Source organism: Eulemur rufifrons, chromosome 7, assembly GCF_041146395.1.
Source record: "Eulemur rufifrons isolate Redbay chromosome 7, OSU_ERuf_1, whole genome shotgun sequence".
Lineage (NCBI taxonomy): Eukaryota > Metazoa > Chordata > Mammalia > Primates > Lemuridae > Eulemur > Eulemur rufifrons.
The window spans coordinates 43,977,059-43,991,780 of record NC_090989.1 but is presented as its reverse complement, the minus strand read 5'-3'; the positions used below and the strand labels follow the sequence as shown (position 1 = coordinate 43,991,780).

Sequence of the window (14,722 nt, the reverse complement as noted above, 5' to 3'; positions counted from 1 at the left end):
CTTTAGGTGTTTGGGGTATTTTGTGCATTCGTATGAATTTTAGAATTGTTCTTTTTTATTTCTATAAAGAATATCACTGTGATTTTGATAAGGATTTTGAATTGGGATTTTGAATCTGTAGAATCCTTTGGAGGATATGGACATTTAACAATATTAGTTCTCTAATCCGAAGTCACAGGATATCTTTCCATTTATCTGTGTCTTCCTTAATTTCCTTCATCAGTGTCTTATAATTTTTAATGTATGAGTCTTTCACATCATTGATTAAGTATATTCTTAAGTATTTTATACTTTTTGTTGCTATTATGAATGAGATGGTTTTATTAATTTTTTTCAGATAGTTCATTGTATATTGATTTTGTATCCTGCTATTTTACTGAATTTGTTTCTTAGTTCTAAGAGGTTTTTTATTGACACTTTAGGTTTTTCTATATATATGATCATATAATCTGGAAATAGAGATCATTTTACTTCTTCCTTTCCTATTTGGATACCTTTTATTTCTTTTCCATGTGTTATAGCTTTGAATAGGACTTCTAGGACTGTGTTGAATAAAAGTGGTGGTAAGAGTTATCATCTTTGCCTTGTATCAGATATTAGAAAAAAAGCTTTTCATTTTTCTTTTTTCTTTCTTTCTTTTTTTTTTTTTTTTTGAGACAGAGTCTCTCTCTGTTGCCCAGGCTAGAGTGAGTGCCGTGGCATCAGCCTAGCTCACAGCAACCTCAAACTCCTGAGCTCAAGGGATCCTCCTGTCTCAGCCTCCCGAGTAGCTGGGACTATAGGCATGTGCCACCATGCCCGGCTAATTTTTTCTATATATATTTTTAGCTGTCCATATAATTTCTTTCTATTTTTAGTAGAGATGGAGTCTCGCTCTTGCTCAGGCTGGTCTTGAACTCCTGAGCTCAAACGATCCACCCACCTCGGCCTCCCAGAGTGCTAAGATTACAGGCGTGAGCCACCGCGCCCGGACTTCATTTTTCCCCATTGCTTATTATGCTAGCTGTGGGCTTTTCATATGTGGACTTTATTATGTTGAGGTCAGTTCCTTCTACGCCTATTTTGTTGAGAGTTTTTATCATGAATGGATACTCAACTTTGCCAAATGCTTTTTCTGCATCTATTGAGATTATCATGTGGTTTTATCTTTCATTTTTATCACTGTGGTATACCACATTGATTGATTTACATATGTTGAGGTATTCATGAATTTCAGAGATAAATTCCACTCACTCAAGGTGACTGATCCTTTAAATATGCTGTTGAATTCAGTTTGCTAGTATTTTGTTAAGGATTTTTACAACTATATTCTTCAGGGATATTGGCTTATAGTTTTCTTTTCTTGTGGTATGTTTGTCTGGTTTCAATATAAGGATGCTGCTGGCCTCATAAAATGAGTTTGGAAATGTTCTTTCTTCTTCTGTTATTGAATGAATTTAAGAAGAATTGGTATTATTTTTGTAAAAAATGTTTGGTAGAATTCACCTAGAAAGCAATCTCATCCTGAGCTTCTTTTTTTGTTGGGAGGTTTTTGATTACTGATTCAATCTCCTTATTTGTATATTCAGAATTTCTATGTCTTCTTGATTTATTCTTGGTAAGTTGTATGTATGTGTTTTCATTTCAGTTTGAAGAACTCTATCTAGAATTTTTTGCATGGCAACTGTCTCAGTTTTTGTCTAGGAAAGACTATCTCCCTTTCATTTTTAAAGAATAATGTTCCCGGATATAGTATTTTTGCTTGGCAGTTTTTTTTCTTTTAGTCTATGAATATATTATCTCACTCTCTCTAGGCTTGCAAGGTTTCTGCTGAGAAATCTATTCATAGTCTTATGGGGTTTTCTTTATATAGGATGAGTTGTTTTTCTTTTGCTTCTTTTATAAGTCTGTTTGTCCTTGACTTTTGATAATTTTAGTATAATGTGTCTTGGTATAGTCTCTTTTGAGTTGATCCTATTTGGGAACTTTTGGGCTTAATGAATATGGATTCATAATGCCTAATCTTCTAAGATTTAGGAAATTTTTAGCTATCATTTCTTTAAATAAGTTTTCTGTCCCCTTTCTCTCTCTGTTCTTCTTATAATTCCATAATTAGTTCACTTGATGGTGTCCCATAAATCCCACAGACTATTTTTCACTTTTTTCTTTCTTTTTGTCTGACTGGATAATTTTAAATGGGCTGTCTTTGATTTTGCAGATTCTTTCTTTTGCTTGATTGAGTCTGCTGTTGAAGATCTCCATTGTATTTTTCATTGCATTCATTGTATTCTTCAGCCCTAAAATTGCTGTTTTGTTCTTTTTAATGATTTTTATTTATTTGTTGAACTTCTCATGCTGTTTATGAATTATTTTCCTGATTTCACTAAATTATCAATCTGTATTTTCTTATACCATGCTGAGCTTATTTAAAACAATTATAATTCTTTGTCAGGCAATTTGTAGAGCTGCATTTCTTTGGGGTTGGTCAGTGGATATTTGTGTTCCTTTGGTGGTGTCATGTTTCCTTGATTTTTCATGTTTCTTGTAGGCTTGCATTGATGCTTGCATATTTGAAGGAGGAGTTACCTCTTCCAGATATTACAGACTGGCTTTAATGGGGTAAGGCTTTCACTCATAGGATGTGTGAGGGTGGCCAGATGGGGTGTAGCAGCTCCTACTTAGAGCATTGGCATGGACTCCTGACAGCTGCATCAGCTGAGATCAATGTCAAAAAAAGACCATGAGTGTCCTTGATGACAAAGACTGTAGGTGTCCATGGCAACATCAAGAGCTGCTGAGGTCCTTCTTCTCTCCTTTTCCTTCACAGGGGGAGTCTTATCTGAGACTAGGGGTCCACCAGCACGTGTCATAGTGGCACCAGGGACCAGGGACCATGCACAGCAGTGGCAGCACTGGGGCCCAAGGAGATATATTAATATCAGAGACAAAAGGGTCTAGTAACAATGGAAATACAAAGCTCAGGAAAACTAAAAAAGAAGTTTTGAAGTAAAAACCAAACTAAAAAACAAATGACATAAAAAAAAAAGGGTGGGAGATATTAAAGATGACTTAAAATTTCAAGCCTGGGAAACAGAGACAATGGTGGTAATCTTGATCAAAATCATGAGAATGGTAGCTAATATTAGTTATGTTAATTATTGTATTTTCAATGTACCAGACATTGTGGCAAACACCTAGTTTCATCAATTCTGACTATAATCCTAAGAAATAGGTCCTAATATTATTATCTTTAACTGAAATATAAAGTAACTGATTCAAAGAAAGATATTAGGCCATTGTCAATGTTCACATAACCAGTAAGTGGAAGAATTAGGATTTGCATCCATGAAAACTGATACCAAATATCACATTCTTAACCACTATGTTTTATTGCCTCCTCAGGGATCTCAACAGTTATCTATATACACCTGCTTAATGAAAACAGAAAAGGAAATTGAAATCCAGGAAGTCTAAGAAGCTTTCTAAACATTATACAGTAGATGCCACATACAGTCCCAGAGCCAGGTCTCCTAATGTCTTATCTAGTGCCCTTTCAAAATATGACTCATAACAGGTACTTTATTTTTATAGAAAGCTTATTTTTCCACAGTGTTCACATCCATCTCTTAGCATTTCCAGAAATAAAATGCTTTTCTTAGGTCTAGACAAAAGGTGAAATCTTTAAAATATGCTTAGTGTTTAAACAGAAAAACCAATAAACTGCATTAGTCAATCATTCAAGGTAAATAATTTCATTTTTCTCAATAACAGGGTTTACGTTTTGTTTATTTGGGTTTTTTTTTCCTAAGTCATTTGGCATTGTATCATTAATCTTTTCATTTCACTTGGGCTGTGTTGGTAAATACAAATTATTCAGCATTCAGTTTTTGGGTTTTCCTCTCATGAGGAAGACAATAGTATTGTCTGGATGGGAATGTGTGTCCTATGCTGCCATCTAGTGGTGATACTGCACTATTACACTATGCTGACGACTGCTCCGCTTTAGTGCCACCCCCCTTCCCTCTAATACAGCAAGATTCTTCAGCCCTATCACAGCTGATTCTGTATCTCAGGAAGGACGTGAGGAGGGAATAAAAGAAAGGTGGTATGAAGGGAAGATGACCTACTGGGGCTCAGATAGTTCTGGGAACCAGAGAGGAAACAGGATTTCTCAGTGAGAGCAAGGTTTTTCGGAGGGATAGCAAATGCCCCCTACTGGCTGCTCTAGGAATGGCCAGTTATATTTCCAACGTATCAGAGCAAAATACAGTCATGTGTAGCTTAATAACTGGGATAAGTCCTGGAAAATGCTTCATTTGGTGACTTCGTCATTGTGAAAACATCACAGAGTGTACTTAGACAAACCTAGACAGGATAGCCTACTACATACCTAGGCTATGTGGTATAGCTATTGCTCGTAGGCTACAGACCTGCACGGCATGTTACTGTACTGAATATTGTAGGCATTTGTTACACAATGGTAAGTATTTGTGTATGTAAATGTATCTAAACGTAGAAAAAGTGCAGTTAAAATATAGTATAAAAGATAAAAAAAATGGCATACCTATATGGGGCACTTACCATGAATGGAGCTTACAGCATTGGAAGTTGCTGTGGGCGAGTGAAAGTGAGTATCTAGGACATGACTGTACACTACTGTCGACTTTATAAACACTGTACACATAGACTACACTAAATTTATTTTTAAAATATTTCTTTTTCTTCAATAATAAATTAGCATTAGCTTACTCTATGTATGACCAGCGTCATCTACGCAGTCCATTGTTGAATGAAATGTCATTATGTGGCATGTGACTGTAAATAAGAAAATAAAAGCAAATGAATCGATCACTTAATCTCACTACTCCTAGCTTCCTCATCCATAAAAGATGGAAGGAGGGAAGTGAGGATAGTCTAAATAATCTCCAAAGGTCCTTCCATATCAACATTTTATAACTTTGGAATTTCCACCTCAAGATATTTTGCCTACATGACGTCCTGCAGACACATTTAGAAATTTCTAGAGGCTTGGACTTTGTTGTTATTGTTAGATGTACTTGATCCACTCAAGAGCTTATTTTTTCTTTTGTTTTCTCTTGGTAGGCAAAATAATAGTTACATATCCCAGGATGAATACTGGGGACACAGCCATGCTATCTAAGTTTTCTCTTTGTCCCTCTGCCAAAGGAAAAGAAACTGGCTGACATCATCAGAGTGGAAGAAGAGTGAACAGGAGGCAGTTTATGCAACAGAGAGCTTAAACTATTACAAAATTCTCCAGTGACCCTGTGATTCATTTTGTTTCCTGGTGGTTACCACTTTCTAATTTTGACAGATGTGCTCTTCTGTTTTTTGTTTTTTGTTTTTTTTTCCCCTAAGAAGCTTACTGGGCTTGCAAAAGAAAGCTCTAAGGGGATAAGGTTAAGGAGCCGACTCAGCATGAACAGAGACAGATGCCTTGTTGTAATTGAACTAAAACCCTTAGACCTTCTATAAACCAACTCTTTCTTGTCTCAGCTATTGCCTTATTTTCATTTATAGGCAAACCATTCCCTACTTAAAATTCACCATCAAAATAATATAAACTGCTTTTCTTTCTTCCTTAACGTTAATATTGATGTGAATAGTTGGTCTGGCAAAGATTATTCGATAAAAAGGTCAGATGAGGGGGAGGGGATGGGGGTATGCCTACACAATGAGTGCATTGTGCACCGTTTGGGGAGTGGTAACACTTGAAGGTGCTGACTCGGGAAGGGGGGGTGGGGAAGGGAGGGATATATACCTACATGATGGGTGCAATGCGCACGACCTGGGGAACAGACACGTCTGGAGCTCTGGCTTGGGGGGAAAGGCGGAACAGGAGCAACGTATGTAACCTGAAATTCTGTATCCCCCATAACAAGATGAAATAAAATAAAAAAAAAAAAAAAAAAGAAAAAGGTCAGATGTATTCTCATCATTGGTTCATTCTTACAATGCAGAAGGAGACACCCAGGGCATCCTAACATGATTTAAACGACACCGAGGAGGCATATGATCTGACAGATACTTCTGAAAAACAAGTGTCCCCAAATACCTCCTATAAAGTGGACAGCTTCTACTCCAGTGCTTCCTTCCCTCAGGTCAATGACTGCCTGAAGGAATCCCCTCTTAATGTCTTGTTTATTCTTTACCAGCTACCAATACATCACTGTGAACTTCATAGTTTAGCAGTCATTAAAGGTAGTCTTGAGATGATAAGACATAGAATTTTGGTAAGGAAGATGTGTAAAGCATGGATTTATATATAAATCAGAATTTCACGAAATGACTGTCCTGGATCTGAGGTCAAATAAGTTTGAGAAACAAAATTCATCAAAACAGAACTAAGCAGGCTTTTTTACTAAAGCCTTTAATATATTAATATTCATTCATCATTTAATACATATTTATTAACACCAATTATATGCCAAACATACAAGTGGTTGGAATATCCCAGGGAAGAAAACAGACAAAGATCACTCTCTTGTAGAGTTTATATTCTAGCAGGATTAGATAGATTATGAACAATAAACATAATATGTAAATTATATAAAACATGCTAAATGAAGTATAAAGTAGATTGTATAAGGTTGTTGGAGGAAATAAAGCATATTGCATTTTTAAAAAGAGTGGTCACTATATGCTTCATTGAATAAATGACATTTGAACAAAGATTTAAATTTGTTGAGGGAGTTAGTCATGTAGATATCTGGATGGATAGTATGTCAGGCAAGGTTGACAACCATTGCACTGGCCCTGAGGTGGGAGCATGTTTGGTATGTCTGAAGAACTGCAGAGGCGGGCGTGCGTGGAAGAGAATGAGTTGCTGGGGTTGGGGGTGCAGATTAGTAGCATAAAATGTCAGAGAGGCCAGGAGGAGGAAGAAGTTATCAATTATGTGAGGCCTTCCTAGCCATTGTAGAGACTTTTTTAATTGAGAAAACTGACAAGTCATTGCAGAGTTTTGAATAGAGGAGTAACTTGTTCTGACATTTTAAGGGATCACTGGTTGCTGTGTTGAAAATCGACTGAGACAGAGCAAGGGAAGAAGCAGGGAGACCAGTGAGGGCACTGTTGCAGTAACCCAAGCGAGAGATGAGGATGACTAAGACCAGGGTAGTAGCTGAGGCAATGGTGAGAGGCACTCAGTTCCTGGATCCATTTTTAAGTTGCATTGGATATGGAGTGTAAGAGAAAGAGAGGAGTCAAAAAAGGACAGTATTGCTATTTCTTGACATGGAGAAGGCTGCAAGTAAATCGGGGGAAAATATCAAGCGGTCAGAAGTACAAGTATAATATGATACCATTTATATAAAGTTTTAAAAACATGCAAAATGTTTGTACATTATTTATGGATACATACATATATAATAATAGTGCAACTGCATATAATTATAAATACTAAATCAAAGATAAGAAGAGAAGGGAAGATTTATTACAGTACTCTGTATATTTGTAATATTTTATATTAAATATATATTTTAAAGAGGAAAGGCATGCCTAAGAAATGTTAAGAAGAGGTTTTAATGCATGGGCTAAGAGAAGACATAACCCAAGTCAAAATAAATTAACCTGATAAAGCAATAACACTGGATACAAGGTGTCAAGGACACAAATCATTTTGAGAAAATTTAAGAATTTCCTTCACAAAACTATATTTTGGGGAAGAAAATGGCATTCTTCCTAAGTCCTAGTAGACAGGTCAGTTGTTGTATTGCTCACCTTTTGATATTCTAGCTGAAGAAATTTAATTTCACAGACATGTCTATTCATGCACTTTGCAGACAGAGAGGGAGTATCTCCAGGAAATATTTCTACTCCATGTATGCAAAGTACCTTTAGGAGACTGTGTGTTCATAATTTATGCTTACCATATTAAACCTTAAATTAAACCACTTTTGTTATTAATGGGATAAGCCATCATCTTAAAATATGACTATTTACCTGACAAAAATAATTATTTGAATATGTGTTTGTGCTAAGGCAGCCTGTATGCATTTGGGGAAGAAAAGATTCCTTTCTGCATTAAAAAGAACCGTGGGATAAAGGAAAAGGTCTTCAAGTATATAACTAAGATTAAGTTAATCATCTTTTTCTCATTAAGCATATTATTTTGTGGAGTCATTCAATATATTTAAATGATATTGCATTGGATTAAGGGGATTAATGCCTAACCTCACATCTTTGTTTTCCTAGAACTGCAGCTGAGAGTTTATTGAGTATGGATCAAGCATCACACACTAAAAACCTTTCCTGGAAAAAGGGACTAACAGATGTAAACTGAAAAATTTTTAAATCTGCTTTGATTTTCTTAAATTTCCAACGACAGATATTTTCCTGTAAGCGATGTGAATCTATTTAATCTAGTAAAAAAAAAAAAAGAGAGAGAAGAAGAAGACAGAACTGAAGGCAATGTCTCTCCTTTTTCCTTAAAACCTTTTACCGGGAACATTATTTATTTTTTAAAAGACACATGAAGAGATCGTGATAATCCACCTACATTCCTTTCTGTTGGAAGAGATGATCCTGGCCTTCCACTTGGTCTTCTTTGCATACATCTTGATCATACTGATGCCAAATGCTTTTGCTGCTGCTGACATCAAGGAGACACCGCAGTGGTGCTTCTCTTCAATGAAACAAAACAGGTAAGATGCTCATACTATGGTTCATGGAATTATTGCTCAGGTTTTCTTACCAGCTGCTTCAGACCTATTGCAAACCTAGAAGCATGTCTTTAATCGTAGCACATCTTTGTGGCCATGTCTGTCTCTAGAGATAGTATTAACTCATCATAATAAATCACCTCTGGCTGGCATCTGAAAGATTGGAATCTTGGAACTATGGTGGCACTTGTATCTTTATTTATGCTTATTTTTAGAGAAAATAGTTAAAGAGGTTCATGTAGGAATCCTCTTTCAAGGAATATATTTCTTCAATAAGTAATACATTGATTACTAATAAACACTTTAATGTTCCTTCAAAAAATTTTTTTTGAGTAGAAATTAGTTTAAGCACCAACTTCTCTTACTGCCAAGTATTTGTGGGGTATACAGTTTCATATATTGATGACACAATACCCACAGGCATTAAAGCCATTTGTCTTTCAAAAATAGTTTATATGCATTTCAAATATCCTAAATATCAACACATTATCATTATTATCTTCCTGTCAATAATCAAGAGCATGTTTGGACGTGCTAGTAAGGGAAACAGTGATCTATTAGAGTGACTTGTTTATACCACTTTGCCTGAGACTTTAAATAGGTTTTAGTACTAAAAATGCCAGGAATCCCTTCAGCTCCAGACAAATTAGAATGATTGGTCACTCTTCTATCCATATGGCTTTAATAAACAAAGAATGTCTTTGAGAAAATCTTCTCTTTTTACCAAGCCCAAGATTTCCAAAAAGACCAGGAAGCAGAAATTGAGAGGTGAAGATAACTAATATCCAGTCAACCCTGGCTGTCAGTGGGGTGATAGATGTTGCAGCCAAATTGTCCTCACATCTTGAATATGTATTAAGCATTCACCACAAGATCAGGAAAGAGAACATAAAATTTTAATAAATAATTTCTGAAGTCTCAGGTTTAATAACCAAAAACAAAAGAGGTGGTGAGAGTTGAGGGGTTATTGTCTTTCTAATTCCTGCTCTGCGATTAAAAATCAAGGATATCCCCCACACTTTTCTTCCTTGCTTCTGCTCCCAGACCCCAGACCTGAGATGATACGAACTCTAGTCCAGTTTCACAACTTTCTGAGTCTTCTTCAAAGCACTTAGGCAAGGAAATATTTGGGAAATGTGGGGTTATACCATCAGACTATATATTATTTTCAGATTGTAACATTCATGTAGTATATTTTATCTAATTTTAGATGGATACTGCTTAAAATTTCATCTACCGTACAAACAGTAGGAGGTTTGTCCAGTGTGTTTGGTGGATGTTTAGATGAGAAGAGAGACTGTTGCAGGAGCTAATCCATCACACCGGCTCACTTTCGGTGGCAGAATTGCTGCAGAAAAATTTACCATATATATTTTTTAGGTGTCATTTAAGAGACAAGGGGAGAAAACCAATTCTTTGTTGTGGTCTAGGGATTTTTTTCTTACGTTAAATGCCTCATTTTTAGATCCTATCGAAAGGAAGAGAAGAATTTTAGAGACTACTCAAAGTATGATAGATTTCCTCCATAGGGAACCACAGAATTTCCGCTACATGGGACCAAACGTGTTTGTTTTTACTTCTCTATGTCCTGAGTGATGTGCCCCTTTAAATCACAAGCTAGAATAGGATTCATTAAAATATACATCTGCTCTTTTGTTCTCCAAAGAAAAATCCTCTAGGGCACTGGAGATTGAGTAAACAATCACACTGGTTCAGAAGTAGCCACTTAGAATGAAACTCAGGTATTTTTCCTGAGTGAATAGAGTAATCCAGCCGGCCAATTTCTGAGCTGTCACTCAAGCACTCTCTCATGCAGATTTTAAGGCATTTGACAAAAATACAGAAATTACTCTACAAGGCAGTTTCTAGAGTAAGGAGCCCAGGAAGCTTCATATCTTGAAATGTGAATAAATACTGTGAGATTCTTTGCCCCACACCAACCTGATTATCGGTCAATAAATAAGTAATAAACTAATTAATAATCTACTCTTTCATAATATAAGAGAATGAATAAACATGAAAGGAAGACATGGTCTTTCTTTGAAAATTATGAAATATATTTATATACACTACTTCATATTTATATGCATTATTTTGGGCCAGTCGTCATACAATCAGGCCTTTAAATGCTTTGCTATTAATTGTTTTCATTCAGAATATAACCTCATTTTTTTATCCAAAGGTTCTCTTTTTTAAAATCCAAAGTTTTTAAAAATCTTTTATGTATATATTTATTTATTTTTAATTTTTTTTTATTTCAGCATATTACAGGGGTACAAATGTTTAGGTTACATATATTGCCTTTGCCCTACCCAAGTCAGAGCTTCAAGTATGTCCATCCCCCAGACGGTGCACACTGCACCCATTAGGTGTTAATATACCCATCCCCTCGTCCCGCTTCCAGCTGCCTGACACCCGATAAGTGTTATTACTGTATGTGCACTTAAGTGTTGATCAGTTAATACCAATTTAATGGTGAGTACATATGGTGCTTGTTTTTCCATTCCTGTGATATTTCACTTGGTAGAATGGGCTCCAGCTCTATCCGGGATAATACAAGAGGTGCTAGATCACCATTGTTTTTTGTGACTGAGTAGTACTCCACAGTATACATATACCACATTTTATTAATCCACTCATGGATGGATGGGCACTTGGGTTGTTTCCACATCTTTGCAATTGTGTGTGAATTGTGCTGCTATCAAAAAGTCCCAAAACAATAAATGTTGGTGTGGATGTGGAGAGATAGGAACAAAAATCTTTTATTTAAAGATTCCCTTTGTTTTTTAAAAACACAGTGGAGAAGGATGTGAATAAAGTAAATTATGGCAAGTGAAAATGTCCCTCTTTTACTTAGGGAAGAAATTTGTTTCCTTGGTAATGCAAAGAGGATTAAGCATATAGACTCACTGAATATATGTTCATTCATTCAATCACTGTACTGAGTGACCTTTACATGCAAGTGCTGGATTGGGAGCTAAGGATGCTGTAGGCAACATACTGACTCTGGCCTTAAGAATAATCAGCAGAAGGACTGAAGTCTGCTCAAACTTGCTTGCAAGAGCCAATCCTTAAATTTTCAGGAAATTTATGAGCTGGCTGTTATTTAATAAAAATAAACATTATTAAAAATTTAATTATATAAACCTATAATTAAATAAATTATTTTAAAAACAAACGTAATAAACACTTAAAACACCACTTCCTAGTTATTTTACTACATCTTCCTGTCACCCATCACCCTTAAGATTATTTAGGCCTGTTGTATCTGTATGGTAGAAACACTGCAGTGTACTATAATATACCTCCGCTCCACTCCCCTCTGCTCTGCTACACCATACCATACTATACTACGGGCTACACATGTCTCATGCATGTCAGTAGCTTGAAATCAGCCATGTGGGAGTATTTACACCATGGAAATAAGCAAACATTACAAATCAGGGCTTTTTTTTTTCCTGGAGATCCGCTTGTTAAACACTACCCTGAACCTAATGTAAAAGCCAGGAGGGTCTTAGAGATTGTAAATTCAATGCTACTGCAAGCAAGACAGAGTAACAGAGACTCCAACTACAGGATGGATATCTGCTCTTCTGAGGGAGAATGGCTGGTCAGGTCCAGCCTCCTCTTGTTACAAGAGAACGTGAGCCTACTGTTGCCCGATTTTCTGATTTTTTTTTCCAAAAGAAGCAGGAAATCCAGATTTTCTTATGAAATTTTCCAATTTAATACACCATGTGGGCTATCCAAAAATGTCTGCTCCTAATCTGATCCAATTTCCTCATTTCACAAATGAGGACACCAAGGCCTCATCATCAAGCTCATGATCTGACAGAGACCCAGGTGGGACCTCTGCCTGGCTGGCCCTTCCACAGAAATTTCCATCTGCTTAGATCTCTCCTTTACAATAGACAGGCTGTTGACTAGAGTCAGGTGTGGATCCTCAGAGTTCAGGAGTGAGCAGCAATTCAATCAAAGCCACAAGATTTTCTCCATCTAATGCACTCTGTCCTCTCTAAGACATCTCAAAAGCATCAGGACCCAGAAATATGCATTGGATCAGAATCCTGAAGGTTTTCTTAGTAATGAAAAATTGGATCAACTAATTTCTCCACTGCTTTACTTTATTCCTTAGATTCACTTCTATGTAGCCTCATCAAACATGTTTTATTCATTTTGTATTTTTCTAAAGAAAAATAATGAGCCTACAAAAAGCTTTTTAAGATTTTACCTGCATTATTTGCGACAGTTCATAGTAAAGCTTTATCTTATTATCAACTGTCCCATGTTAACAAGAGGGCATGTGTCTAGAATGAAAAGGAGAAAGGAGTGATAGGTGGAGAACTGTGACCACCAGATCCTTATTTAGAAAAGATTCCCAGATGGCAAGTCCAATTTATTCTAGATAATGTATAAAACATTTATTACAGAAATAACATTGTAGCAATAATGGAAAACATGGAAAAAATACCAAGAATCTCAAATATGCTCTTTTCCAAGTTCACCTGTAATCACCTATGTGATTTTTTTTCATGTTTAAAATCATAGCATAGAAACTATTTCATAATCTTAAGCATTTCCCATATTCCTTCATAGGCATTATAATGGTATTTTTAATCACGCTATATAATTAATATGAATTGATGAACAAGAATTACCTCCTTTGTTTTTGAACATTCATTTTCAACTTCATGCTGTTACAGATAACGGCAATAAATATTTTCACTCGTGTAATTTTTTTCCTTTACCAATAAGAATTGTAATTTTCCTGGAATTGAATTACTGAGTCAAAGCATATGAAATATCTTTATAGTTCCCAAGATGAATTTCTAAAAGGTTTTACCAATATTTATACTCCCACCTGAAAAGTATAAATGCTCCCACTTCATCAAATCCTTATTAGTGTGGAGCACTAACATTATTTTTTGTCTTTTTCTCATTTAGTAGGTATAAATGGTAGTTATGGTTTGAATCGGTATCTCACTGTTAACCCTTTCAATGAAATATTTTAAAACATGCTTGCCAATTATATCCTCCCTTGGGTAAATAGTCTTTTCATGTCAGGCCTAGTTGTTTTCAAGTTCTGATCCTACTTAACTAATCAGATATATAGACCTCCAAGCCCTCCGGAAAGCAGTTTTGTAAAGCGGCCAATTGAGTGTTTGTGACTCAATTAAAAAGAGTTTTTGTCGTCCCACTTATAAAACTACTATGCATCAGAATAAGTCAGGTATATTTCTGTTTCCTCAACCAGCTCTGGCACTTTTTAATTCTTTGTCTACTATGTCCTCCTCAAAGACCCTCGTAGGACCCCTTAGAAACCACTCAAAATCCAGCCTTTTCTTCCTCCTGGACACTCCCTTTCTTAGTCACAAAATTATAGTAGTTTCTGACACTGAGGACAGGGAGGAGCATAGACAGGTTTCCTCTGTACGATCCAGGAATGAAAAGGCCCTAACTCAAGGAGAAAAACCCTGACTATTACCAAGACTTATCCCTACTGTTTCTCAAACAATAATACTTATAATACTTTGTGGGGGGAAAAAAAACAAAGATTAAGAACGCTGATGAAAGACTCTTCCATGAGTTAAAGTTTCTTTGCTTGATCCCATCAGGATCATCAGGACTCAGAATTCTGGAAGATCTTCTCCTTAGAAGTCATCCAAAAGCTTTTTCTCAGTAACTAGTAAAAATGAAATCATTTTTTCTAGAATAGGGATGAGGGCAAAAGACACAAAGTGGTTTAAAACGATACATATACATCTGATGCTCTCTCACATAGTAACTCCTTCATTAAGTATATTTGCTTCTGTCTCCTTTGTTTTATTTCAGTCTTCATTTCAGTAATCTTTCTATGTATGCCTTTTAAAAATTATTTTATAAACCAGGGACCTTCAAACCAGGGACCTTCAAACCAGGGCATCTATACTCCTGGGGTATAATGTACCCCTACGGGTACATGCAAGCTATCTGAGGGTCAATTTCTGGATCTTTAACTTCCTTGTTGACCGGTTTCCTGAATTGATCCACCTCAAAACTCACCTGCAGTCTCCCTTTAA

At 36.0% G+C, this 14,722-nt stretch overlaps 1 protein-coding gene across 2 annotated transcripts in view; it reads left to right on the top strand.

The window, feature by feature from the left end:
- Positions 1-8,296: 8,296 nt before the first annotated feature.
- The window catches only part of GABRR3 (gamma-aminobutyric acid type A receptor subunit rho3), a 46,189-nt gene continuing 39,763 nt past the window's right edge, over positions 8,297-14,722 (top strand). For both annotated transcript variants that reach the window (XM_069472479.1, XM_069472478.1), the window contains exon 1: positions 8,297-8,645. In XM_069472479.1, the coding sequence (XP_069328580.1) occupies positions 8,521-8,645 (125 nt within the window). In that variant the 5' untranslated portion in view covers positions 8,297-8,520. The remainder of the gene's footprint in view (positions 8,646-14,722) is intronic.